The sequence below is a fragment of the Podarcis liolepis genome (genome assembly GCF_965112155.1).
Source record: "Podarcis liolepis genome assembly, chromosome: 16".
Taxonomy (NCBI): Eukaryota; Metazoa; Chordata; class Lepidosauria; order Squamata; family Lacertidae; genus Podarcis; species Podarcis liolepis.
The window spans coordinates 29,508,469-29,534,086 of NC_139567.1; the positions used below are offsets into that span (position 1 = coordinate 29,508,469).

The window sequence follows — 25,618 nt, forward strand, 5'->3', positions numbered from 1 at the left end:
ATCAGTTCACATCAATTTGTTATTATCCATCATCATAATATTATGGTATTCTTATCATTTTTTTAAGTTAAGCATAACTGACATTAAAAAACAGGCACACTCCCCAATTCATCAGAGTGGTCACTTTATTTTCACTACCTGCATTTTAATACATTTTTCTTATATTGTTTTAATTCTATTAAAATTTAATTCATTTTTAAATGTTATCTTTTATATGTTTTTAGTCTTTTATCTGTGTATTATCTGTGTTGTTTTAATTATGTAAGCTACTTTGAGTCCCGGGCTGGAAAAAAGAATACAGTGGTACCTTGGGTTAAGAACTTAATTCGTTCTGAACTTAATTCTGTTCTTAACCTGAAGCACCACTTTAGCTAATGGGGCCTCCTGCTGCCGCCGCCGTGTGATTTCTGTTCTTATCCTGAAGCAAAGTTCTTAACCCAAGGTACTATTTCTGGGTTAGCGGAGTCTGTAACCTAAAGCATCTGTAACCCGAGGTACCACTGTATTATTATTATTATTATTATTATTAATAATAATAATAATAATAATAATAATAGGTTTTAAGCAATGGCTCTAACCAATTCTTCATATAAGGCTGTTCTACTGCAGACAGCTCTTTCAAACCAGTCAAGGGGCGTTCCTTACATCACTTCAGTAATCTTCACAACAGCCCTGCAAGGTTGATCAGAACTATCAGCTTCCTCCTGTTGCAGATGAGAAGAGGGGCTGGCCTTGGCCTCCTTCGCAAGGTCAGGGCTGAGGGCAAATTTGGGCCAGAAACTCTCTTCCTCACTTAACACTCTTAGGATGCTCTTTCTGTGGGACGGAAGTTGGGGGTCTAAGGTGCAGGGGGGCAGCTATATGAGCCTAGACCCCCTTCCTCTCCAGATACTTACGCTGGGCACTGACAATTTCAGAGAACAACGCCAGGAGCACCGCACAGACGTCTTCTTGGCGCTCTTCCACCTTCCCCTGGAAGACCCCCATCAGCCCAGAGGGGTGCAGACGGGCTGTGGGGGAGCAGAAGGGGCCGTAGCTCAGTGCCAGGGCATCTGACTTGCAGGTAGAAGGTCCCATGTTCAGTCCCCAGTTGGGCTGGGAGAGACTCCTTATCTGGAAAACCCCAGAGAGCTGCTGCCAGTCAGTGTGGATAATGCTGACTTGGTAATAAGGCAGCTTCCTCTGTTCCTATTCAAATCAGCTCTTGATCTGGAACCATGAGGACTAGAAACTTAAGTGCTAGAGGACCTGCTTTGCCTGCTCCAGGTTCAGTCCCCGATGGCATCACCAGCCAGGGCTGGGAATGTCTACAGCCTGAAACCCACAAAGAGCTGCTGCTGTTAGTCAGTGTAGGGAATATTGAGCTAGACTTCCCATGCTCCCAGTAAGTGTAGGGGCCCATGGGGTGGATGTCCACCATTTTTCACCCTCTTCCCCTTGGTTCGAGCTGGGATGGGGAGCCTCCCCTCTTTCTGTCCATACCCAGGCGCAGGAAGATGCGAGCGATCTCTTTGAAGTTCTCCTCACATTGTGGGTGAGGCGGCCATTTCTGTCCCCTGATGCAGATCTAGGGGGAGGAAGGATGTTGGCATTTTATCAGTGATTTGTTGCTCCTTCAGTATGTAGTTCAGCTACGGAACTCCAAAAGGAGGAAGTGACGGCTACCGGCCTAGATAGCCTTAAAAGAGTAGACAAATCGTGTGCTCGGGTCCTGCTTTGGGGTTTCCCATCGGAGCATATGCTTGGCCACTGTGAGAGCAGGATGCTGAACTAGGTGGACCATTGGTCTGATCCAGCAGCCTCAAATTATGTTTTTACAGCACCATTGCCACCTGCCTCCTGGGTTGGCTCACCCACCAGCTCCAAAATTCCTCCCCTCTCACCTGGCGAACCAGAGCGCAGGTGAGGGGCCCCACATGCTCCCTTGGGATTGGGTTGTTGTTCACAAGGGACGCTTCCAGGATCTGGCCCAGGATCTGCAACAGGCATAAGAAAAACGACATTGGTTCCCAGTACGTTTCTGAGCACAGTTCAAAGTGTTGGTACTGACCTTTAAAGCCTTAAAAGGCTTCGGCCCTGTATACCTGAAGGAGCGTCTCCACCCCCATCATTCAGCCTGGACACTGAGGTCCAGCTCTGAGGGCCTTCTGGCAGTTCCCTTCCTGCAAGAAGTGAGGCAAAGGGCCTTCTCGGTAGTGGTGCCCGCCCTGTGGAACACCCTCCCTTCAGATGTCAAGGAAATAAAAAAGCAACCTGACTTTTAGAAGACATCTGAAGGCATCCCTGTATGAGTAAGTTTTTAATGTTTGATCTTTTGCTGTGAATGTTTTAATGTGCTGAAAGCCGCCCAGAGCGGCTGGGGCAACCCAGTCAGACGGGTGGCATATTAACAATAAATTATTAGTATTGTTTTTAGCAAATACTGTTAAGTTGTGGGTGAATATATCGAACGACACAGCGATTCTTCAACAGCTCCTGTTTATTCACAGGCCCGAACAGAACTGAACTGAAGGGTTCAGCCAGCCTGCTTATATAGAGCTCCCCTAGAACGCAACAGTAATCATTTTCTGCAACTATCCAATCACTGAACGTCACTTTCGATCCCTTATTTGCATATGTGGACCTGAACTATCTACAGTATCCCCCTGCTGGCCCAGGGTGAGAACTTCAGTACATAATAATGAGCACAACAGCTCATTCCCTGAAAGCAGTTGCTGAGATGAAGGGTCCCTGGATCCCCGCAGCTGCCTATCATGGCAATATATATATTTTTAAACAGATAAAATGTATATACACCTAAATAGAAATTGATACAGCAGCCGAGCTTGGGATGGCTTGCTCAAGTCCTGGGTGCCAGCGGGGAGCAGCAATCCGCAATGCTCACCTTGGTAACGAGCAAGGTCTCCGTGCTGCTGTCATACTGGGCTAGGAGCAGAGAGATGTCGCTGTAGATCTGAGCTTGGAAGTCTGTCCTGGGCAGCAGGAGTCTCAGGATGGGGCTCAGAGTCTTCAAGACTGCCAGCTGGACCTTTGTGGGTGGGGAGGCAGCAGCCGTCACAAGACATTTGGAGGCAAGATGGGAAACCCACCTTCCACACTGGTGACAGGGCAGGGTCCTCCCCCAGTCACTAAGGGCAGAGAGCTAGTTTAGGGGGGCCAGCAGGAAACCACACATGTTTTTGGCCTGGGTCAGTTTGCTTGCCCTGTGAGATATCTGCCTGCAGAAAAAGGGTTGGTGCTGATTGAAGTGTGAGGTGCTATTTGACTGCTGGTGAGTGGGCACAGCAGAGGGGTGAGGGTGAGTTTTTTTAAAAAACAAAACTAAGTTCTAAATTTAAGAGGTCACCTGCTGTGATCCTGTGATGCCAAGATGTTTTTGTGCCCCTTCTCAAGGCCCTCCAAAATCTGTCCATTTTTTAACTACAGTAATACCTTGGTTCTTGAACGTAATCCATTCTGGAAGTCCGTTCAACTTCTGAAACGTTCAAAAAATCAAGGCACGGCTTCCGATTGGCGCAGGTGCCCCAGAAACAATAGCCGATAGCTGAATTGGACCTTCGGCTTCCGAAAAACTGGAACACTTACTTCCAGGCTTTTGGTGTTTTGGAGCTGAAATGTTTGAGTACCAAGGCGTTCGAGAACCAGGGTTCCACTATATTAATTTTATTATTTTATTTTTTTTACTGACTAGCCCTGTGGTTCCTGTGTTGTGATATTATGGTGCTAAAAAGTTTTTCTGGTCTCCCAAGTCCTTTGCCCTATGAAACCCTTTTAATTATTTTTTTAATGTCCAATGGCTTTGACATGCAGCCCCTGCAAGGTGGATCATGTGGCCCTCGGTCTGAAAAAGACCAGTCACCTCTACTCTAGGTTGCAAAATCTTGCCACTGTAGAAAGTGTCCCTCTTCCATCCAAGGAACCTGCAGCACGATCCTTGGGGAGACAGCAAAGTCACCCAGAACCCCTCCCCAGATGGAGAGAGTCCCAGGAAAGGGTTGATCGAAGGCACCCTGAAGGTTATGGGGGGGGGCTGACTGATCGCCCCTTGCCCCTCACCTGTGCATCGCATCCAGGGAGCCAAGTTCGGGTCATGCAGGAGTAGAGAGGCAGCAGGTAGGCAGAGAACTGCTGGACGCTGATGCGGGGGTAAGAGCTTCGCTCCCAGGTCCGCAGGTATATCCGGATTGCCCCACACATCTGCTCCAGAGCTTGGGAATGTGAATAAGAGACAGAGAACAGAGAAGGGGGTGGGGAGAGAGAAATGAAAGGCAGAGCATGTTAACCAAGGTGGAAGTTCTGCTTCCATAGTTAAACTGTGGAACTCACTCCTGCAGGAGGCTTTGATGGGCACCAACTTGGATGACTTTAAAAGAGTATATACACAAAGTATCAAATGTGGTGACAGTAATAATAATACAGTGGTGCCTCACAAGACGAAATTAATTCGTTCCGCGAGTTTTTTCGTCTAGCGAATTTTTCGTCTTGCGAAGCACGGTGTCGGAAGTTTTGGAAAAGCTTCAAAAATCGCCAAAAACTTCAAAAAAAAGGCTACCACACCACGTTCTATGAGTTGCTCCTCGAAGTCAAGTCGCAACTGTATTAAGGGTGTTAAGAAAAAGGAAACAAACTTGCAAAAAACGCAAGACGTTTTCGTCTTGCGAAGCAAGCCCATAGGAAAATTCGTCTTGCGAAGCAGCTCAAAAACCGCAAAACCCTTTCGTCTAGCGAGTTTTTTGTCTTGCGAGGCATTCGTCTTGCGGGGGACCACTGTACAACAAAACAACAACACCACAAACTGGCTTATAAGTATAAAACCAAATTTACTAGAATAATAACTGGAATAGAGATAGACTTGTAACCATTCAAGCAACAATCATACTAATGTGCCATGTGCAAAACAAAGCCGGGAGATACTGTAAACATGGAGTGGATAATTGTACAACTCTATCTTAACAAGTTACATGTGCAATAAACGTTATACAGACTGGATGAATGGACCGTTCAACAAGTAGCGTAAGTCCAATCACAGAACAGCAACCCCGTGCCGCCACAATGGCAAGGGGAGCACACTGGAGAATATGAAAAAGTTTTTCAAAGCTGTTTTCCAAAGATTGAACTGGATGAGATGTTCTTCAATGGGTCTTGAGTTGGAAACACAAAGCTGTATGCATGGATCAGTCACAGGAAGGCAAATCAAAGCCACCACCCTGGTGAGAATAACGCAAGTGGGCAAAAGGAGTCCTGTTCTCAGGATATATTACAGGTTTCGCTACACGCTTCTTCAGTCTAAAAAGCTGCTTGCTACAAAATAGCACTCCAATGTGTGGTAAACCATAAAAATTAGAAAATATCAGTCTCATACTATACCTTACCCAGTCATACAAAATGGTTTGCTCAGGATAAAGAAAGTTATTATTCTAGTAAATTTGGTTTTATACTTATAAGCCAGTTTGTGGTGGTGGTGTTGTTTTGCTAACTTTAAAAGAGGAAAGGACAAATTCATGGAGGAAGAGAAGGCTATGGATGGCTCCTAGCCAGAATGGGTATATTCTGCTGCCACAGATGCAGGCATCAATGCTTCTGAAAGCTAGTTGCTGGAGACCACAAGTGAGGAGGGTGCTCCTGTGCTCAGGTCCCGCTAGCAGGCTTCCCTTAATGGGCATCTGGTTGGCCACTGTGAGAACGGTGGGGATAACTCAGCCTCGTATAACCAACATGCTTTTAACTCTGGTTAATGCACGAAGGGGTTAAGACCATAGAGTAAGGTGTCCCAAGTTTGCAAAGCATCACTTAAGGAGGCCCTGCGGGACCCACCTGTGCAGAGAGCCCTGCGCCTCCGTCCATCCTCGATCCGGCGCATGGCGGTCTGGAGGGTGGTTAGGGTGATGCCCAGGAAAGGGACGCAGCTGTACACTGAGAAGAGATGGGCAGAGAAATCAGGAAGTGCGCTTGATCATACCCTGGGTTCGGGAATGAAACCACCCCTGGGTTTTATCAAGGAGATTCCCAGGACAGATCACAAGCCATATTGGACTCTTGGCAATTTGGATCAGGACAGGGGTGAAGACGGAACTGTCAGGAGAATTCCTGCTCCATGATTGCAGTCATGGGATTGTTGTCTGTCACATGACAGTATATGTTTTGACTCCACAGAGTGGGAAGTGACAGAGACAGGATGTTTGTGTTACTATGTTCCGTGAAGTGGGACTATTGTCTTTTGCTCTTTCTCTTTGCTGTCTCATGCTAGAGAGAGAGGGAGCCATGTTGCAGTGCTCCATGTGTGTTTATATGTAAATAAAGTAGATTAACCAAAATGCTGAGTTGTTGAGGTCTGTTACGCAAGCTGGGAAGACTCTGCGGTTCCCTAAGTGTGCCGGTGTCTGTTGGCATCGGTCGCTGTGATGTTCGGGCAGAAGAAAGCTTTTGAAGCTCCCGAACGACCAGGAGGGAAAGAAGATGCCAGTCGGGCATGAGTCTCTACCAGGGTCCTACTCAAGTGTAGGATGAGTTCCTGACAACAGGAATTCTAACAGGAACCTGCCCTTGTACCATTGTTGGCTGCGATCTTCCCCAGGGTCAGAAGAGTGAACTCATCAGGCGGGGCAAACGGCTTGAGCTGGTGCTGGAGCTCCATCATTATGGGATGGAAGTGATGGCAGGCAAAGGTGGCCAGGGTGCTGCTTGCTGCTGCCTGAAGCTCTCGGGGCACTTCCTGCTGAGAGGGCGGAAATGAGATTAGGAAGCACAAAGTCCAGCAACCTGGCAGCAAAGGGAGCCGGTGTGCCATCGTGGTTAGAGCGTCTGACTAGGAACACCGGGAGACCAGGGTTCGAATCCTCGCTCGGCCATGAAGCTCCTTGGGTGGCCTTGGGCCAGTCACTGCCTCTCAGCCTATCCTAAGTCACAGGGTTGTTATGGGGTTTAAATGAGGAGGAGGGAGAACCATGTTTGTACATTTGAGCTCCTTGGTGCGGGGGACGGGATGGAGAATGGCGGGAGATAAATGCAATTGATAAAATAAGGAGGCAGGATGAAAATCCCAGCCCGCCCACCTACCACATGGCTGGGAGCTTGCAAAGCAGGGTTTGGCCTCAGGATGTCTTAAAAGCAACCACCACCACCCAGAATTAACCACCAAGCAGGGAGATGCCTCTGGGAGTCATCTGCAGTATACTTACATCTGGAGATGCCCTCAGGTGCTTGGAGGCTGCAAGGATGAATTGGCCGGCGGGCTCCACCTCCAGGCCGTGCTCCATCATGGCCTGCAGACTGCGATAGATGGCCACCTTCTGCCAGGCAGAAGCCTGCAGGAAGGAGGGGGGGAGAGAGAGTTTCTGAGCATGGAGGGAAGGACCTGTCCATTTAAGCTCTATTATTTTACCCTGCCCATCTGAGTGGGTTGTCCCAGCCACTCTGGGCGGCTTCCAACAAAAATACAGCATCAAACATTAAAAGCTTCCTGAAGTGGGGTTACATTCAGATGCCTGCATAAACTTATATACAGTAGTTGTTTAACTCTTTGACAACTGGTGCTCTTGAGAGGATTTGGTCTACAATTCTCAGGCTGGGGCCAATGGAATTTGTGGTCCTAAATCTCTGAAGGGCACTTGAGGTGGGGGGAACCAGTCTTGGAAAACGGTCTAAGTTAGAGAAGCAGTTTTTCCTACCTCGTCCTGCTGGAGCATCACTACAAGAACCGGTATCACGGCAGCTGGCTGGCTGCGAGCAGCCTTCACAATGCAGAGGACGACCTCCTTCTGGGATGCGGCCTCTGGGAGTTGCAGGAGGTGGCTGATGGAGTGGAGGCGACCTGAGTAGGGGACGGAGGAGGCTGCAGCAACTCACCAGGCTGACAAGAATCACGATAGCTTGCCCAACGTTCTGCAGGGAGGTGGCACTTCCGAAGGCCTGGGCGGTTTCAAGGTTCTAGACCTCGTTGCCACCAAGCAATGAGCGTGTGTGCAAAGTCTGGTGAAAACTCTCTGCAGCCTTTTAAAGGAACAAGGGGTAAGTTGAGTGCTGTTTACAGCTGGGGCTATGCAGATGTTGATGAGCTGCATCTCCTCTCAGGTCTAACAGCCAGCATGGCCAACGGCCAGGGATAATGGGAGCTGGAGTCCAATCACATGTTCACAGTGGAACGGACTACCTCGGAGAGCGGACTCTCCTTCATTGGAGGTTTTTCAACAGAGGTTAGGGTGATTTGGGGGCCAGTTTCTGTCTCTCAGTGTAACTTCCCTCTCAGGGTTAGGGAAAGACATAGGAAGAACCAGCGGTTGTATTCTGTGCCAACTTTTAAACACCTGCTGAAACATTTTTATTCTGTCAGGCTTATGCAAGCAATTAAGAGCACATCTCCTGCAATGGTTTATCAATACTTGTTTTAAACTTTTTTCCTTCTCTGTTGTTTTTATTCAGCCCCCGCAAGCATAGCCATGCTCCCATCAGCCCCTGCACCACACTATTAGGCCCTATTAGTTGGGACTGCTGGTTGTTGTAGTCCAAACCATACGGAGTGCACCATGTTGACAAAGTCTGATTTAAGGAGAACTTGCACACTGTACTATTTATGTTGCTGGGAAATAGTGCAAGATCAACGTATCTTTTTAAGGTGCAATCAAAGCAGTGATCGTTGGGAGAGAGGTATGGCGAGGGGCATCCCTACAGAATGCACAGGGAACAAAATGATTCTTGCATTGCAGGGGGTTAGACCAGGTGACCCTCTGGGGTCTGTTCCAACTCTACACTTCCATGAAAGGCAAAGACAAGGGCAAAAAGTTGCATTGGATCCCTTGGAAGTTGTGATTGAAGTTGCAGTGGCCCTGAATTACTATATTTATATGGAGCTTTCACAAACTGCCCAAGTCCCTTACCTTCACTGGATGATTCTCCCTCATCAGTCATGCCCTTATATGCCTTCTGCTCTGTGTTTTCTCTCCAAAGATGGAATGCTCAACAATTGCAACTTGCCCTTACAAACACACACAGGTTATGGATGTTGAGACTCCCAATACATATCTCCAAGACCATGCAAAACCCCACCAGCAGCCCCATGGAAGCCAGAAGCCACACCTGGTGTCAGCCCCATTGGAAGTCACAAGGCATCTGGGAAGGGGCAGGCATACCCCACTCCCCTCCAAAGAAGCCCCAGGTTCTCCAAGTGACAGGGAGATGTTTCCTTTCCCTCTCTTCTAAATCTAGGACTCAGGGCTATCCAGTGAAGTCGGATATTGGGAGATTTGGAACAGGCAAAAGAAAGTCCTTCTTCATGCTCCACAATGTTAAACTGTGGAACTCCCTACCACAGGAGACGGTGATGGCCATCAACTTGGATGGATTTAAAAGAGAACTGGATAAATTCATGGAGTCATGGTTATCAATGGCTACTAGCCATGATGGTTGTATTCTTCCTCCAAACACCAGATACTAAATAATACCAGCTCTTCTGCTCGGGCATCTGATTGGCTACTGTGAGAACAGGATGCTGGACTAGATGGGCCCCCATTGGCCTGATCCTACAGGGTTCTTAGTATGTTCACAGATTCTTAACAGAAGCTAAGGGCAGAAATTGACCCCTGGCCACTGGCACAGACCAACTTATATGGGGACACCCTGCTTGTGTGTACTGGGGGGACGGGACTCAAACTGGAAATAGAAAGGTCTACATTCAAATGGTCCCACAGCACAGCAAAGGTCTCTTGTGGAGGAGGAGGTGGGGGACAGAGGAATAAATCAAGCCACTTTTTCTTGCAAAGATTTAAGCTGAAGATTGAAATTGCTATCTATTTATTGGATAAAGGTATTGAGGGGATGCTCATCAAATTTGCAGATGACACCAAACTGGGAGGGGTAACCAATGCTGCTGAGGACAGAATCAGGATTCAATATGACTGTAACAGATTTGAGAACTGGGCCAAAACTAACAAATGGATTTCAATAGGGACAACTGTAATGTTCTGCACTTAGGCAGGAAGACCCAGCTGCACAAATAGAAGATGAAGGATATTTGGATTGCCAGTAGTACATAAAAGGATCTAGGGGTTTTAGTGGACCAAAAGCTTAACATGAGTCAATAGTCTGATGCAGCAGCTGCAACAAAAAGCTAATGCTATTCTAGGCTGCATCAACAGAAATATAGTGTCCAGGTCAAGAGAAGTAATAGTACCACTCTATTCTGCCTTGGTCAGAGCACACCTGGAGTACTGTGTCCAGTTCTGGGCACCACAATTTAAGAAGGATGTTGACAAGCTGGAACGTGTGCAGAGGAGGACAACCAAGATGATCAGTGATCTGGAAACCAGCTCTTCTGAGGAACGGTTGAAGGAGCTGGGTATATTTAGCCTGGTACAGAGGAGACTGAAAGGAGATATGATAGCCATCTTCAAAAATCTAAAGGGCTGTCACATGGAGGATGGACCAAGCTTGTTTTCTCCTGCTCTGGAGGCTAGGACCCGAATCAATGGCTTCAAATTAAAAGAAAGGAGATTCCAACTAAGCATCAGGAATAACTTTCTGACAGTAAGGGCTGTTTGACAGAAGAACAGACTCACATGACAGATTTTTAAGCGGAGGTAGGGTGGTCATCTGTCATATATGATCTAGTTGAGATTTCTGCATTACAGGGGTTTGGACTAGGTGATCCCCGGGGTCCCTTCCAACTCTACAATTCTGTTATCTATCTATCTAGCCATCCCCAGTTAGTCAATATGCGCAAAACCAATTCACACATTCCAGCCTGGAGATGCTGCCCATCTTAATGCTGACTGGTGGATTGCTCAAGCAGTCAAGTTCCAGGGATGGCAAACTAGTGGATTTCTTCATTACAAAAGAATGAACTAGGCTCCCTCCCTCTCCATGAAAGGGGCCTCGAGATCCCCTCCAGCTCACTTTGTAAGGGGCTGGGTGCTTGCTTCTGATAGAGAGAAGGAAGCTGTGAGCGAAGGTGAGCCGGCAGGAAAAGTGACCTCAAGTGACAAGCTCAGGGTGGCCTTGGCTCACGGAACAGCAACACCCAGGAGGCTCTGTGACATCACTGAGACGGTCTGCTCAGAGGAACCCATCCCTGGGAAGAGCATCCTGGGGCCGCATGGGGAAATGGGTATGGCACCCCAGAAAAGGGCAGACCCCTCCTTTCCTATTTGCATGGTCCCATGAAACAGGATCCTGGATTTGGAGCTGACTGGAGGCTCCAGAGTTCATGCTAGATCTGGGATAGCAAAGAGGATCAGGATGGCAGACCAGCAAAAATGTCCAAATGGAAGGGAGATGGTTTTATTGAAATAATCTGGGTTTCAGTATCTTAGTGCAGTTTAATCTGTTCTTTTGTCATTAGAAAACAGAGAAACCACTTCTGCATACGGTTCTGCTACAATATAAAATATTATTGCATTGCCACCATTCCTTTAAAGCAGCTTCACTACCAACCTGGTGGCTCTCTGGATGCTTTGGACTCCAACTCCCATCAGCCCCTGCTGTGATGGTGATACTCCCTCCCATCAACCCCCAACCAACCTGGCTTCAGCTGATGGGAGTTAAGAGTCCAGTGACCCCTGGAGGGCGCCAGGTTGGGGGAGGCCTGCTTTCAATTGTCCCCTGCCCCAGACATACAGAACAATAATGTTAACAAAATATTATATACACAGGCTGGCAACTGGAAGAGAATAAAATATATTCCCCCTCACCCTTAACACTAAAACTGGCCTTGCTTATGATCAGACCAAAGGCCAATTCAAATAACAAAAGGTTGTTTCAGGGTTGGGATTTCTGCAGGACCACCAGAGATGCTGCCACAAAGTGTGGAGACAGGAGCCTAAAAGAGTGGCTCTCTCTGCCCCTTGCATAAATCGCCGTCAAAGAGGAGAAGGACCCTGATCTTGGCCAGCTCCTCAGACAGAGTCTGTTTCTTTCGCAGTTGTCAATTTTGGCTTGCAAAGTTTTTGCGGCTGGGCTTGACAGTGGCGGGTTTTGAGCGGGTTGGACTAGATGACCCTCTGGGTCCCTTCCAACTCTACCATTCTGTGAGCAGGGCTTCCTCTGACGCTGCTGCTGCAGCCAAGTTCGATTCTCATCTTCAAGGCATGGATGAAACAACTCTGCTTTTGGGGGGGGGGCACTGTGTGCCCTGTCCTGAGAATTCCCGCCCATCCTGCGAGTTAAGTGGAGGGGTGGAGAAGTCCTGCTGGTGATTGCTGGATGAGGAGATGTTCTTGGATGCATTTCGCGGATGCCCGAAGGAGGGATTCAGGCCTAGAGTGCAAGGAAGCCACAGGACATGCCCTCCAGACAAGCAAAGCCCCCCCCCCCGCCTCTGCCTGGGCTCAGGATTCACTCAACACAAAGAAAGCCCAGTGGTGAGGCGAGGTGGGGCGGGGCTTCTTATAGAATCCTCCTTCCACAAGGGAGTGGGAGGAGCCAGGGCTGCCGTTTGGGGTCACCCGAGACTTCTCTCTTCACAGCTGGAGGTTGGAGGCGGAAGTGTGGATCAGGTCCTGGGGGAGGCTCTCTCGGGCCTCCTGCATCCGGTGCCGGGCCCTCTGGAAAGCCTCTGCAAAATTGAGAAGATGGAAAGCAGAGAAGGAGCATGTTCAGTCTGGGCAGCTGGCTTGTCCCCCACAGCACCTTCTCTGCCTGCAACTCTAGACTAGGCAGGCTCTACACTTTGTGACCCATCATTCCATACAAAGGAAATTCAAATGGTGCAATCAGAAAATAAATGAACCCGAGTAAAAAAAACGGATAGCCACATATTCTATTACTTTAGGGTATTTTTAAGTTAATCATTTGAAGATACAATAGGAAGTGCAATTGCTGCCCCCTCTCTTTCTCTTTCCTCAGAAGAAATCCCAACTGAGTTCAATGGGACTTACTCCCAGAGAAGCATGTAGAGGACTGCAGCCTCAGGGCTTCAAAAGCACGTTGCCCACCTGAGAAGGAAAGAGCCACAGGTGAGTGGCAGGGGGTTGGACAAGATGCCCCTTTGCTGCCTTCCAACTCCATGATTCTATAAATAGGGCTATTTAGCATGGAAACTGGACTGGGGTCCCCCCCCCAACTGGTGCAAAGGAACATCCTGGAGCAAAGAAACACCCCAACACCTGCCCCCCTGCCCCGCCAGCTCTCCCTCCTCACCCAGGACATTGTAGAGAGAGCCTTGCTGGCCGAAGGTGCCCAGCCGGTCCAGGACGCTCTGCATGCGCTTCCTCATGGAGCTGGAGTCCAGGAAGGCTCTGGTGGAAGAGGAGGGTCAGAACAAGTATGTCCACCCCACCCAACACCTTGTGCATCTTGAAGGTTCTTAAGAAGGGAGGTACCATAACTGCCTTGGAGCAGGATGTGAGGGGGTGAATGCCAACGGAGATGAGTGCCAAGAGGAAGAGTTGTGGGTGGCATGTGGTTGGTTCTGCGTGCCTAAATTCTTTTATTTTATTATTATTATTATTATTATTATTATTATTATTATTATTATTATTATTATTATTATTGTTGTTAGCAGCAGCAGCAGCACAGCAGCAGCAGCATCCTACATTAGCAGCAGCAGCATCCTACATTTCCTACAAGAAGCTTTATCCTCACAACAACCTTGCAAGGTAGGTTAGGCTGAGGGGCAATGACCGGCTCCCACAGTCACCCAGTGAGCTTCATGGCCAAGTGGGGATTCAAACCCTGGTCTCCTTGGTCCTAGTCTGACACTAACTGCTACACCACACTGGCTCTAAATGCCAACCTCCTGAAGCTGTGCAGTCAGAAGTGCTGAAGTAAGAGCCAACTGCCTGCCTGGGCAGCTTTTGTACACAGGCTCTGTCTTGTTCTTTGCCTGACAGACAGCCCAAAGGTTGGATGGAGAGGGCTCCACCGTGGTGGGCCAAATGGCCTCACCTTGGTCTGATCCAGCAGGGCCAGGCAGAGAGGCCCAGAGGGCGCTGTAGGAGTTGGAGGGTTGGAATATGGTCTGGGAGAGACCAGGGTTCCAATCCCCACTCAGCCAGGAAGCTCACTGGGTGACCTTGAGACAATTGCTGCCTCCCTCAGCCTAACCTACCCCACAGGGTTATTGTGGGGGATTAAATGAGGAAGCAGAGGAGAACCATGTATGCCACCTTGAGCTCCTCAGAGAAAAAGACTGGGGTAGAAGTGCAATAACTAAACAAGCATCAGGGAGAACTTTCTGACTTTGAGAGCTGTTCAACAGTGGAAGGTTGTGGACCTTCACATGAGGTTTTTGAACAGGAATTCTCGAGCTCTGATTTCTGCATTGCAGAGGGTGGAGCTGGATAACCCTTGGAGGTCCCTCCCAGCTCTACAGTTCTATAATTCTATGAAATACCTAAAGAATCTGGGGCAGCACCCACACCCGTGGCTTACTTGGACTGTTGCAGGCAGTTCAGCCGGAAGGTGACGCTTCCTGTTGTCTCGGTGCGGAAGCCGAACCGGCTCAGGCGCTCACCCTGCAGGGAGAACGAGCCCCAGGTCAGGGCAAGTCTTGGTAGCCCCTCCATCCCAACCCCCCACCCGGGAGCCCTCCTCCTCATGCCTTCCTCAAGGATCCAGCCAACCCCGAAGTGGCATGACCCCAGGCAATGACACAGGAGCATACAAAGAGCCTAGCAGTCAGCAGCTGGGTCAGGCTGCTATTGTGCTCTGGTCCTGCATGTGAGCTCCCCATTGGAGCATCTGGGTGGCCACTATGGGAAGAGGGTGCTGGACTAGATGGGCCCACATTGGCCTGATCCGGCAGGCTCTTCTTATATTCTCATGAACACTGTCATCATGACTAGTAAAGGTAAAGGGACCCCTGACCATTAGGTCCAGTCGTGGCCGACTCTGGGGTTGCGGCGCTCATCTCGCTTTATTGGCCGAGGGAGCCGGCGTACAGCTTCCGGGTCATGTGGCCAGCATGACTAAGCCGCTTCTGGCGAACCAGAGCAGCGCACGGAAACACAGTTTCCCTTCCCGCCAGAGCGGTACCTATTTATCTACTTGCACTTTGAGGTGCTTTCGAACTGCTAGGTTGGCAGGAGCAGGGACTGAGCAACGGGAGCTCACCCTGTGGCGGGGATTCAAACCGCCAACCTTCTGATTGGCAAGTCCTAGGCTGTGGTTTAACCCACAGCGCCACCCACGTCCCTATCATGGCTAGCAGGAAATGCTATATTGTGTTGGTGGGGAGACATACCGACTTCTTTCCAAGTGCAGGTACTCACCGTAAAGGTGCCAGGCACTCTGGCATAGGTCATGTCCTCCAGCTCTGGCGACCCCCCAATGAAAAACCTCTGCAGTTCCGAGAAGGTTCCCAGCTCCATGGGACGCCAAGTGGATGCTGTAATGGTGTGAGCCCCTGCGCCAGCAGATTTGGGAGTGGTCAAGAGGTTATTCGGTCCCTCAAAAGGGCATGGGACAGTCAGCAAACACACACATGCAGACATGTGCAGTACCAACCACTGAGAGCATTGCCACAAGGAACTAGGGTATGGAGCCCAGCCACATGCCACTACTGTGATGCAGCAGTTAAAGAGTGCTGGGCTATGATATGGAAGAGACCAGGGTTTAAACTCCGGCTCAGTGATATATAACCCACTGGGGGATCTCGGGCCAGGCACGGCTTCTCTCACTTCACAGGGTGGTTGGGAGGAAAACAATGTATGCCACCTGAAGCTCCTTGGAGGAAAGGTGGGATAGAAATGGGAGCAATTGAGTCATGCACAAAGACAATGGGCAGCTGAAGCCGTCTGGTACCAAAGTTAGGCAAAATGGCAGCTTTGCCCAGAACCGCCTGCACTGACTGGCAGCAGCTCTCTTGGGTTTCTTCAAGCCAGCCTTTGAGCAATCTGATGCCCTCCAGATCATTTGTTCCCAAAGAGGATAGTACCACCCACAGGGGAGGTGGGATTAATGGGGGGGGGGCAGCGCTAAGAGGCAAGGGAGTGGCAGGGGAATGCGAGAGGTATAAATTACTGTCAGATTTTGAAAAGCTGATATCACTGGATCAAGTTCATCAGTTTAGTTAAATTAAATAAACTATAGAGTTTCAATTGGATGCCGAATAAATGTGCAATTAATTGCTTCTGTTTTGAATCTTATTGTGCTATTATCTTCTTTAGAGGGCCATGTAAATTGCTTTTCGAAATTTTTTTTATAGGGTAGGGACCCCTGGGGATGAGCTTACGGGACCATGGGAGCAGTGGCCTGAAAAAGTTTGGGAACTACTGCTCCAGATGTTTTAGATACCCAACTCCCATCTGCCCCAGCTTGGCTTCAGTTGGGAGCATGGCAAAGAGTTGGCATCAAAAACAGCTCGTTGGGAGGCCCCTCACTTCACCCCCCCGTACCTTCTTACCTGGCACATCTGGCAGGACCACAAACCCGTATCCTTCAACGCGATACCTTTGCCAGTAGTCCAAGGAGAGGACCTCAAAGTAGAGGACAGGCCACTGGGGGAGGGGGCCTGTGGGAGAAGGGGGGCAAGGAGTATGATGACACCTTCCACCCACTCCTCCTCCTCCTTTCATAGAATTGTTTTGTTGGAAATGACACCCAAGGATCATCTAGTCCAACCCCTTACAAAGCAGGAATTGTCGCTTTCCCACCTCCGCACAGGAACTCATGGCAGCTTGCACAAATTAGAATAAATGCAAAAGGCTGAAAAATGACAATCGGTTAAAAGTAACGAAACATTAATAAAACTAAAACAATATAAAACACTAAATATATTGAAATGCAGATGATTCTGTGATTTCTGGTCCAAGTGATGTTCCTGACCACTGAGCTGGTGCTCAGATGCTGAAGGGCAGATGCCCTCCAGGAGTCTATGGTAAGACCCACTCTCAAATGTACAAAGTGGTGAGGCATTCTGGTGTCAACAGCAACCCCCACCCTCACTACTTGGCACATGTGTCAATAGCTGAGAAGCCCTTCTGACATCCTTCAGCACAAGACCAGCTGAAACTGTGCTCCCATTCCTTCCAAGAGGGCTTTCACCACGAGAAGGACTTGAGGGGCACCACCTCTTCTCCACCTTTCGCCTCTGGACGCTGCTTGGCAGCACCACAGAGCTGGCATGCAAGGGAACGACTCACCTTCCAACTCGTCCTCCTGGGAGAAGAAGATCTCCAGGGTGAAAGGGAAGGAGAAAAAGGCCACCTGCTCCTGGGAAGAGAGAAGGGAAACTCACCTCTTGTGCAAGTGGCAAGGAAACAAGAATCTGTGATGAGGTGTGTGTGGAATGGGTGTTGGTTCTTAGACTGACACACCTGAAAGAGGGTCAAGGGACTTGTCTACATTCTGCAGTGAAATGAAAGAACGTCAGAAGAGCCTTTTGGAAAAGGACCACTACAGCCAGCGGTGAGACTGCTATATGCACAAAGATTGAAAGATACAGCCCTACCCACTATAGAAGGATGGCTGATAAAATTATTGGATCTGGCTGAGATGGCAAAGTTAACATGTTTAATTAGAGAAAAATCATGACTAACATTTGTTAAGGATTGGAAATTTCTTATGGACTTTTTGCGTGAAAGAGAAAATGAATTTGTAATAGCAGGTTTGAAGACTGAAAAAACAACCTAGTTTATAGAAGCTAGAATGGTTGGGTTTTAAGGGATGAATATAATACGTAGCTGCAGGACAGCAAGCCAGAAGTCCTTTTCCTCTTTTCTATTTTCCTGTTGTTTTTCCTTTTCTATTTATTAAGGTTTCTCCTTTTCTTGTTTCTTCTTCTTTCTGACTTTGTTCTTTTTTTAGCCCAAAGCAGCTGTCTTCTCTTGTGGCCAACCAGATGCTCCAGTGGGAAATCCACAAGCAGGATTTGAGCACAGGAGTCCTCTCTCCCCCCCTTCAAGCCACTGATATTCAGAAGCATTGCTACCTTTGACTCTGGATGCAGAGCACAGCAGTCATGGTTAGTAGCCATTGAAAGTCCTCTCCTCCATGAATCTGCCTAATCCTTTTGAAGCCAGCTAGGTTGGTAGCCATCACTGCCTCCTGCGGCAGCAGGATGCCTCTGAATGCAAGGTGCTGGGAATCACAAGTGGGGAATCACACAGGATCACATTTCTCCCTTACGGGAGAATTGCTGTTGCACTCCCTTTGGGGAATATGGCTGGTCACTGTGAGGACAGGAGACTGGACTGGATGGGCCCCCAGGGGCCTGATCTACCCCTCTTCTTCTCACACTCTTTTTCACGTAAGAATATGAAACCTGACTGAGAACTGGGGGCTCAAAGCAATGGTGCTTTTCTCTCCAGCATCAAATTAGCACCATCTCCATTACAAGTCCTACTCAGAGTAGACTCATGGGAAATGTTGGGCATGGCCAACTTGGGTCCACTGATTTCAATGTGTCTACAACCCTTCGTTTCAAGACACCAGGATTCTCAGGAAGCCAAATTCCCCAGAAAGTCCTGCGTCCCCTGATGTCTTGCAGGGCCGCTTACTCCAGAGAGTTGAAAAAAGGATGTCTCTGGGGTAGGACCAGATGGGAAAGCCTGGCCAGGATTGTGTTGAGACTCAGCCCCCCCAGCTGTGCCCCATTCACTTACCCTGCCGAGGGTCTTGGCAGCACAGGTCTGTGTCACGCCAGAGAGCTGCTGGGATGGGGGGCATGACCAGCCTAGAAGGAAGGAAGAGGGTCAGCGCTGCAAAAAACAGCTCACTCCAGAATAGCTGCACAATGAGCTCTTGGGCACAGCAGATTAGAAACGCACAAACGTACACCACATTCTCTCTTTAGGTCAGGGTGGGGAGTCTCAGACCCAGGGAGCCCTGGATTTCAGTAGCACTGCTTTACTCACGCCTGGAGCGTTTTGCCTGGCTGGAATCTCTCTACCCTGACGATGCCCCTTGCATACCCGGATGGCAAATGTGGGTGTGGTTTGCATAGCCTATGGTACAAGGGTAAGAACCACCACCCAAAAAAAGGTGCCATGCATCTGTGTGGAATGTGGCACCAGATTTGAGGAAGGCCAAACAAAACAGCAGAAGTTGGGGCCAGTAGAGAGAGGCAAACATGCTTTGGGCAGCCTGCAAAAGTGCCCCCCGTACTCTCAAAGGCTGGGGGTCCAGGCCCCCGCTCATCTTTCAGCTGTCTCTGGTGGGGCAGCTGTGGCCCATGCCATGGATGATGCCACCCCACTTCCTCCCACCCCACAACCACTTCCTGTTTACTCACAGCTGGGCAGCTCCAGGAAGAAGTGAATGTAGAGGTTGTTGTACTCATAGCCCTGAGCTGAAACTGAAGGAAAGGTGGTGACAGATTGTGGCTTCCTCCCAAGCCAGGGGTCCTAACTCTTAATTGCCAAGTTCCCTCCCACCCTCAAGAGCCATGCTGTGGGGTGCTGAGCAGCTGAACTATCCCGCTATGTGTGTCTCTCCCTAGCACAAAGGAGGAGGCTGTTTCTGGTTGGCAGTCAATGGTGTCTCAGCCAGAGGGCTGCAGCACAGGCGTGCAAATGACCCTTAGACCAGCGGTTCTTAAAGTGGTCAGTACTGCCCACTGGGAGGCAGTTGAATTATCTAGGAAGGTGTTATGGGGGGGGGGGAATAAAGAACCAATGTATGTTGAGAAGGATTGTGGGAAAGCTAACCATGCACTGAGCAAATTATGTAGCTAAGCAAGACGGTAAAAGTGGGGAAATGCTTAACAATGGCGGCGAGAGGCCATTAGGTATGCTGTGTTGCTGTACCGCGTGAAAATGTAACTAAGCTGAATAGTCAATGCATTGTTTGAGTTTGAAGTACAGTGGTACCTCGGGTTCAGAACTTAATTCGTTCTGGAGGTCTGTTCTTAACCTGAAACTGTTCTTAACCTGAAGCACTACTTTAGCTAATGGGGCCTCCCGCTGCCACCGCACCGCTGCTGCGCAATTTCTGTTCTCATCCTGAAGCAAAGTTCTTAACCCGAGGTACTATTTCTGGGTTAGTGGCGTCTGTAACCTGAATCGTCTTAAACCCGAAGCAACTGTAACCCGAGGTACCACTGTATAAATATCACTGTATTCCTCTTTTCTGAACTATGTGGTGGTGAAGGTTAATGTTTCCTTGTTCAATATTTTCTACAAAGTTACATACGTGCAAATGTGAACGTCTAGTCTGATTCTTGGCCTGTTGCTTGCACTGTGCTTTGGAAGCATATGAAAGATTTCTGCTAGTGTAACTGGAATTTCCCACCCCTACTCTGTGCTATCCCAAAGTCTGTTCTGGAGGTTTGGTGGAATCTCTAGATTTAAAGGGCACACGCAGGGGGTGGAATCATGGAACTGCAGAGTTGGAAGTGACCAGCTCTAGTCAAACACCCTGCAATGCAGAAATCATACCCATAGGAGGAACGTTGTCTATATTGGGGGGTGGGTGCAAGGGAAGGATGAGCATATTCAGGGGCAGCCCACCATCCCCCTTGGCCCATGAGGAGGGACCCTCCCCACTCCACCCCTGGGGAACACCTCTGAACATGAAGAAGTGAAAGCCTTACCAATTTCACCATTAACGAAGAGTCGGAGAGCACCAGGGAGGGTCTGCAAGGGAGGGAGGGGAAACAGAGAGGACTCACTGGAAGGGGGGCTTAATTCCCAAAGCTTGCTTGCAGCAAGGCATTTCAGAGCCCCTCCGGAAACAGGACCAGACGACTGACCCACCAGGGCAAGTAAAAGTCACTCACCATCTCAAAGTCAGAGCCCACAAGTCCACTGAGGTACTCCTTATGCCGGCTGTACAACTAAAGAAAGAAGCATGAAGTGAGAAAGGAGGGTGAGGAAACCTGGACAGTTATGGGGCATCCAACCCCATCCTAATCCTTCGTTCTGGGACTCTTACAAGGGGAGTCAGGAACTTAAATAGCATGGAAACACTTCCTTGGGGTAATAGTGGGTGGATTCTGTTGAAGCCACAGGGTCAATCACCATCTTTTATTTATATGGGGTTGTTGCCACCAAGTAGGAGGAGGCAGCAGGTTGGGGAAAGCTGACCTATGCCAATGCTCCCCACCCCCCACCGCCAGAGCCAAAGGTGGTGCTTACATCCTTGAAGACGCGCTGCTCTCGTTCTTGCTCCTCTGGCTTGACAGGGGCTGAGGCATTCTCCAGGGTGAACTTCCATATTTCCCGCTTCTCCCCTTCCAGCTCGATCCTTTACGGGTCCCCAAAACAAGGCAAGCAAAGCTCAGAAAAGACCCAGAGGAACTGCCCCCCTCCCACCTTTACTCCCTGCCCCTGCAAAGACCAAGAAGGTAGAGAGGTTGGGGTTCGGCTATGAGTCTTAAAATCATACAGGAATCATAGCAAAAGAAACCCTGACAGGTGACCATCCAACCTCTTTTTAAAAACCTCCAATCAATCATAGAATCATATAATTCCATCTTCCAAGGAGGTGATTTTGTTTTTTTAAAAAAAATATTACTACTAGTAGCAATTAACACAGACCAAAGGGGGAAAAGCGTAAACAAACACTTGTAATGCTCAAAACAGCATAAGTTTGAACATCATCATCAAACTTACTGTTCCAAGTCATTATAAAAATATTCATTTCACCAAAACAATCTTAGGTTGGGTTATATGTATTCTTTTGTAATAAACTAGCTTAGCCATAGTTACTATAGACCAAATTTTCCGAATCCATTGGGATATAGTAGGAGATATGCTTCCCCCCCAGCCCCAATTTTTAGCTATTGTGATATCTGCAACAGTTATAAGGTTAAACACTATTTCTTGATCATTTTTCAGAATATCAGATTTTGTATTTCTTTATATTTTATAATATGATGGTTGGGGGGCTATAACAAACAATTGACTGATTGACAGGCCTGTGCTGCTCACCTGTAAGGCCCTTTCGTGCCTGTGAAGTCTGGCTTGACAGTGATGACTCCATTGCTGTCCACCTGGATTGTACAGAGGACGTGCTCATGCTCCCGGCAACCAAGTCTGCGGGGAAGAGGTCAGGGTGAAAAGCAGAGCCTGGCAGCACAGGGCGCAATGGTGCAGCAAAGATGGTGTGACATGAAGTAGCCCCTTTTTGGAACTGTGGAACCCGAGCCCTGGACAATAGGTTAGCACTTCTATTATTGGTGGGGGAAGGAAGTGTATTGGTTTTTGTGTTGTTGGTTTATTCTTGTTTTTAGTATGTATTTTGTGCTTTTATTTTGTATTTTTATGTTTTGAACTGCCCTGAGATCTATGGCTCACACTAAGGTAAGCTGCTGGTTTAGTGCTGAGCTCCAAACCAGACCCAATGGCGAGGCCAAGAGGGCTCCAACCCACAAAAGCCAACTTACTTGCCATGAGGTCCCAAATCCCCCATAATGTACATGGTCTGCACGGGGGTGTTGATGACGTGGTTGTTCTTGATGAATTCTTCCGAGGGTTCCCAGGTGACAAGTCGGGTTTTCAGGATGCTCCCTTCCCTGCCGAGAGGCACACAGGAGACGGTTACCCACGAGGAAGCAGACCTCCTTCTGCTTTAGTCTGAATGCACCGTGATGGATCCAGGATCAGGGCCCACCAAACCCAGAGGCGTGGCTGACCCGACTCACCTTGGCCTCCGCTCCTGCCTCCTCCTCCTCACATTTGCCATCCGCTCTGCCAGGTACGAAGGGACTTCCGTGACAGATGTGGTGACCCTCTGGCTGTGCTGGAACACAGGAAGGCAGCCAGTCACTTTTAAGAACATCAAGAGAGCTCTGTAGTTGGATCTGGTCAAAGGGGACCCATCCACAGAAGCCAACCAGATACCTCCCTCTCTCGTAACGCTAGAATTTGGGGACATCCAATGAAGCTGAATGTGGGTTATAACTAGATTCCCTGGCCCATTGCTTCCCATTTGCGGGAGGGGGACAGTTCTTTCCCTCCCACCACCCAGGACACCTGAGAGGAATCTATACTCCATGCGAAGGGCTATTCTATCCCATCTCCACCCTCCTGGAAGGCCAGCAGGTACCTCCTCCAGGTTGGTGAAGCGGTCATGGTCTGTGTAGGTAAAGATTCGACGGTTCTTCCGACCCCCAGACTCTTCTAGCTTCAGCACGTCCTGGTGGTACTGCTGGTCAAGAGGGCTTTGGCAGGCGGACTTGTTCTGATAGAGATCGACCTCAAACTGGGGAAAGCACAGAAAAAAACTCAAGTGGTAGTGCATCACTGAGAGCAGACCCTCCCCCAACCCCCAAATTATCCCTTTTTAAAATATCTCAACTTTTTAGGGCACAAATAAAATTAAAATGAACACTGTCAATAAAAATTCAGAAACAAAACGCAAAAATGAAATAGTAAAATGAAAAATTAAGAACCAAGAAATGCCTGGAAAAAGCATAAACTTTTTTTCAGGTGTCTCTGTTGTGAGGATAAATGAAATAAGAATTCCAAGGGACTCTGAGATGTCCTAAAGTATCATACAGCTGTAGAGTTGGAAGGAACCCAAAGCGTCATCTAGTCTAATTTCTGCAATGCAGATTTACAACTCTTTGCAACCTGGAAGACTCTCCCATCCATTCACCTGACTGAAGAGTTTCTCTTGCCAGCCGATCACGGCCTCCTCTTTCTCCTCATCAGGACAATGGTTACCTGGAACACAGAAGGACAGGGGACAGTTGGGTACAGACTCTGCCACACTAAAAGATTTATTTATTACAAATGTGGAGTGGGTATTGTGTGGCACCCATAAGAATGCCAGTTCCATAGATTGAAGCAGTTGAGTGGGCATATATGACGTAATGCGATCTTGTAGGTAAACAGGTTCAGGGTTTTATATACGAACAGTAACACCTTGAACTTGGACCAGTAGCAGAATGGCAACCAATGCAGATCTCTAGGCACAGCTGCTGTAGGCCAACAAGACCTCACTCCTATCAGCAGTCGAGCTGCAGCATTATACACTAACTGCAGCTTCCGAAACAAGCACAAGGGAAACCCCACATGGAGCACACATAGTTGCTGACACAACTGCTCAACGTGCTTGACCTAACTCCCAGAATCCTTTGCTTTGGTCTCTTGTCATCTTCTAGAGCATCTGAACAGACACAGCAATTCTAACTGCCTTACAGAGGACAGTCAGACAAGGTGCGAGTGCTGCATATACCGTAAAGCCAACTTGAACCGCAGTACAAAAGGTAGGCAGAAAAGCAACACGATGGCATGAGACCTTGCGGTGAAGGTCCATCAGCTGAGCAGCCTGAAGAAACAGTAGCCCACTCACTTGCTGTGTTCTGGGTGCCGAGGTTGGCCAAGCTGATGAGCTGCTGTCCCGACTGGCTGAAAGGAAGGTGCAACTGCTGCAGCAGGAGGCTGGTGGAGGTCACGCGCTGGATCTGAACTCTGTAGAGGCAGAAAGCAATATCTGGAGCATGAGAAGAGTACAGAAAAGGGTTTGGGCAGGCTGAAAATCATGGTTCAGAGTGTAACCCCTAAGCATGGAGTCAACTGCAGAGCCACTGCTGCCAGTCAGGGTAGTCCCTACTGAACTACATGGACTATTGGTCTGGCTTGGGTATAGGGCAGAAATAGGCCCCCTTTTCAGACTCTTGAGGGCTGGACTTAATCTTTATGGGAAGGGCTTTGTGTGTCACACGTTCAATCCCCAACAGCATATCCAGATACAGTTAGGAAATCCTCTCAGCCTGAAAACCTCGGAGAGCTGCTGCCAGTCAGGGCTAGATGGGCCATTGGTCTGACTTGGTATAAGGCAGCTTCTCTTGTTCCCATGTTTCCTATTGTTCCTTATTATTGTTCCTTATTATTCCTATAAATAATAAGTCACTTTCCTCATAAAAATTACTCAAAGCAACTTAGAATCATGGGAGAATCATCTAGTCCAACCCCTGGCAAAATGCAGAAATCAACAAACACACAAATGATTTGAGGCTTCCTTTTTTTTAATGAAGCAGTAAATAAACAAACAAACAGATAAATACTGGGAGCAATGGCAATAAATTACTGTAATAGAAACTTAAAACAACCGCACCAATCAAAGCAGATCCTGCCCCACAGAAAAGAGGCCATAAATATTTTTTTTAAAAAACCCTTCAAACTAAGGGAAGCTTTTCTTCTAATGAATTTGCTAGTTTTCAAGCTTGCAGAAGACTCTTTGGGGCAGGAAGATCTGCAAGTGGAGTGATGGGAGTGTTGTTCTCTCCCCCACCCCCTAAAATGGGTATCGAGGATTATGGATTTGCTCTGATTGTCTGAGTAACAGATTGACAGGTGATACTGAATGATCACTGTGGGTGATACCGATTCATAGATGGGAATGGGGGGTTAACTTAGCTGGGGAGAGAGGAAGGGGAGGGGCGAGGTTTTTTTTGGGGGGAGGGGGCGATAAAATGGCGCCGTGGGGCAGAGACGGGGCGAGAATGTACGGACCTGACGCGCAAGTTGCTGATGGGGTCCCGGGAACGATATACTGCCCCGCCTGGGTCCTCGTTCCACACGGTCTCCGCCATGGTCTGAGGGGTTTTTGGAAAGGCTTCGGCATCTCCGTTAGGCCGCGTTTCCATGGGGACGGCAAGATGGCGCCGGCCACAGAGAAAGTAAAGAGTTCCTCTGCCTTTGCCAGATAGGACACTTCCGAGATCACATTAGAGAAACCGAAGGAGGAGTTACTGTTTTTAAGATTCTTTTTGTGTGGAGCATTTAATTTTTCCCTGAGT

General features: G+C 48.6%; 2 protein-coding genes across 7 annotated transcripts in view; both read right to left on the reverse strand.

Moving 5' to 3' along the window:
* MROH2A (maestro heat like repeat family member 2A) overlaps window positions 1–11,159 on the reverse strand; it is a 43,041-nt gene extending 31,882 nt beyond the window's left edge. For 4 of the 6 annotated variants that reach the window (XM_083479145.1, XM_083479142.1, XM_083479146.1 and 1 more), the window contains exons 1-11: window positions 10,888–11,159; window positions 8,874–8,971; window positions 7,668–7,810; window positions 7,179–7,304; window positions 6,550–6,715; window positions 5,815–5,913; window positions 4,057–4,208; window positions 2,885–3,028; window positions 1,884–1,976; window positions 1,483–1,567; window positions 897–1,010 (exon numbers count right to left, since the gene is read on the reverse strand). In XM_083479145.1, the coding sequence (XP_083335271.1) occupies window positions 897–1,010; window positions 1,483–1,567; window positions 1,884–1,976; window positions 2,885–3,028; window positions 4,057–4,208; window positions 5,815–5,913; window positions 6,550–6,715; window positions 7,179–7,304; window positions 7,668–7,810; window positions 8,874–8,904 (1,153 nt within the window). In that variant the 5' untranslated portion in view covers window positions 8,905–8,971; window positions 10,888–11,159. The remainder of the gene's footprint in view (window positions 1–896; window positions 1,011–1,482; window positions 1,568–1,883; window positions 1,977–2,884; window positions 3,029–4,056; window positions 4,209–5,814; window positions 5,914–6,549; window positions 6,716–7,178; window positions 7,305–7,667; window positions 7,811–8,873; window positions 8,972–10,887) is intronic. The other 2 variants (XM_083479143.1, XM_083479147.1) reach the window with 1 other exon arrangement.
* A 90-nt stretch (window positions 11,160–11,249) lies between these two features.
* MKS1 (MKS transition zone complex subunit 1) lies at window positions 11,250–25,550 on the reverse strand. The gene is made up of 18 exons (XM_083479313.1): window positions 25,332–25,550; window positions 24,169–24,287; window positions 23,470–23,537; window positions 22,918–23,073; window positions 22,514–22,611; window positions 22,256–22,384; window positions 21,801–21,905; window positions 21,006–21,114; window positions 20,648–20,704; window positions 20,462–20,504; window positions 19,163–19,225; window positions 18,534–18,604; window positions 17,073–17,142; window positions 16,334–16,441; window positions 15,201–15,334; window positions 14,362–14,444; window positions 13,129–13,226; window positions 11,250–12,544 (listed from the first exon to the last, which is right to left on the reverse strand). Exons 1-18 carry the CDS (start codon window positions 25,463–25,465, stop codon window positions 12,450–12,452), a joined length of 1,740 nt encoding a protein of 579 aa, XP_083335439.1. The 5' UTR covers window positions 25,466–25,550; the 3' UTR covers window positions 11,250–12,449.
* Window positions 25,551–25,618: the final 68 nt, after the last annotated feature.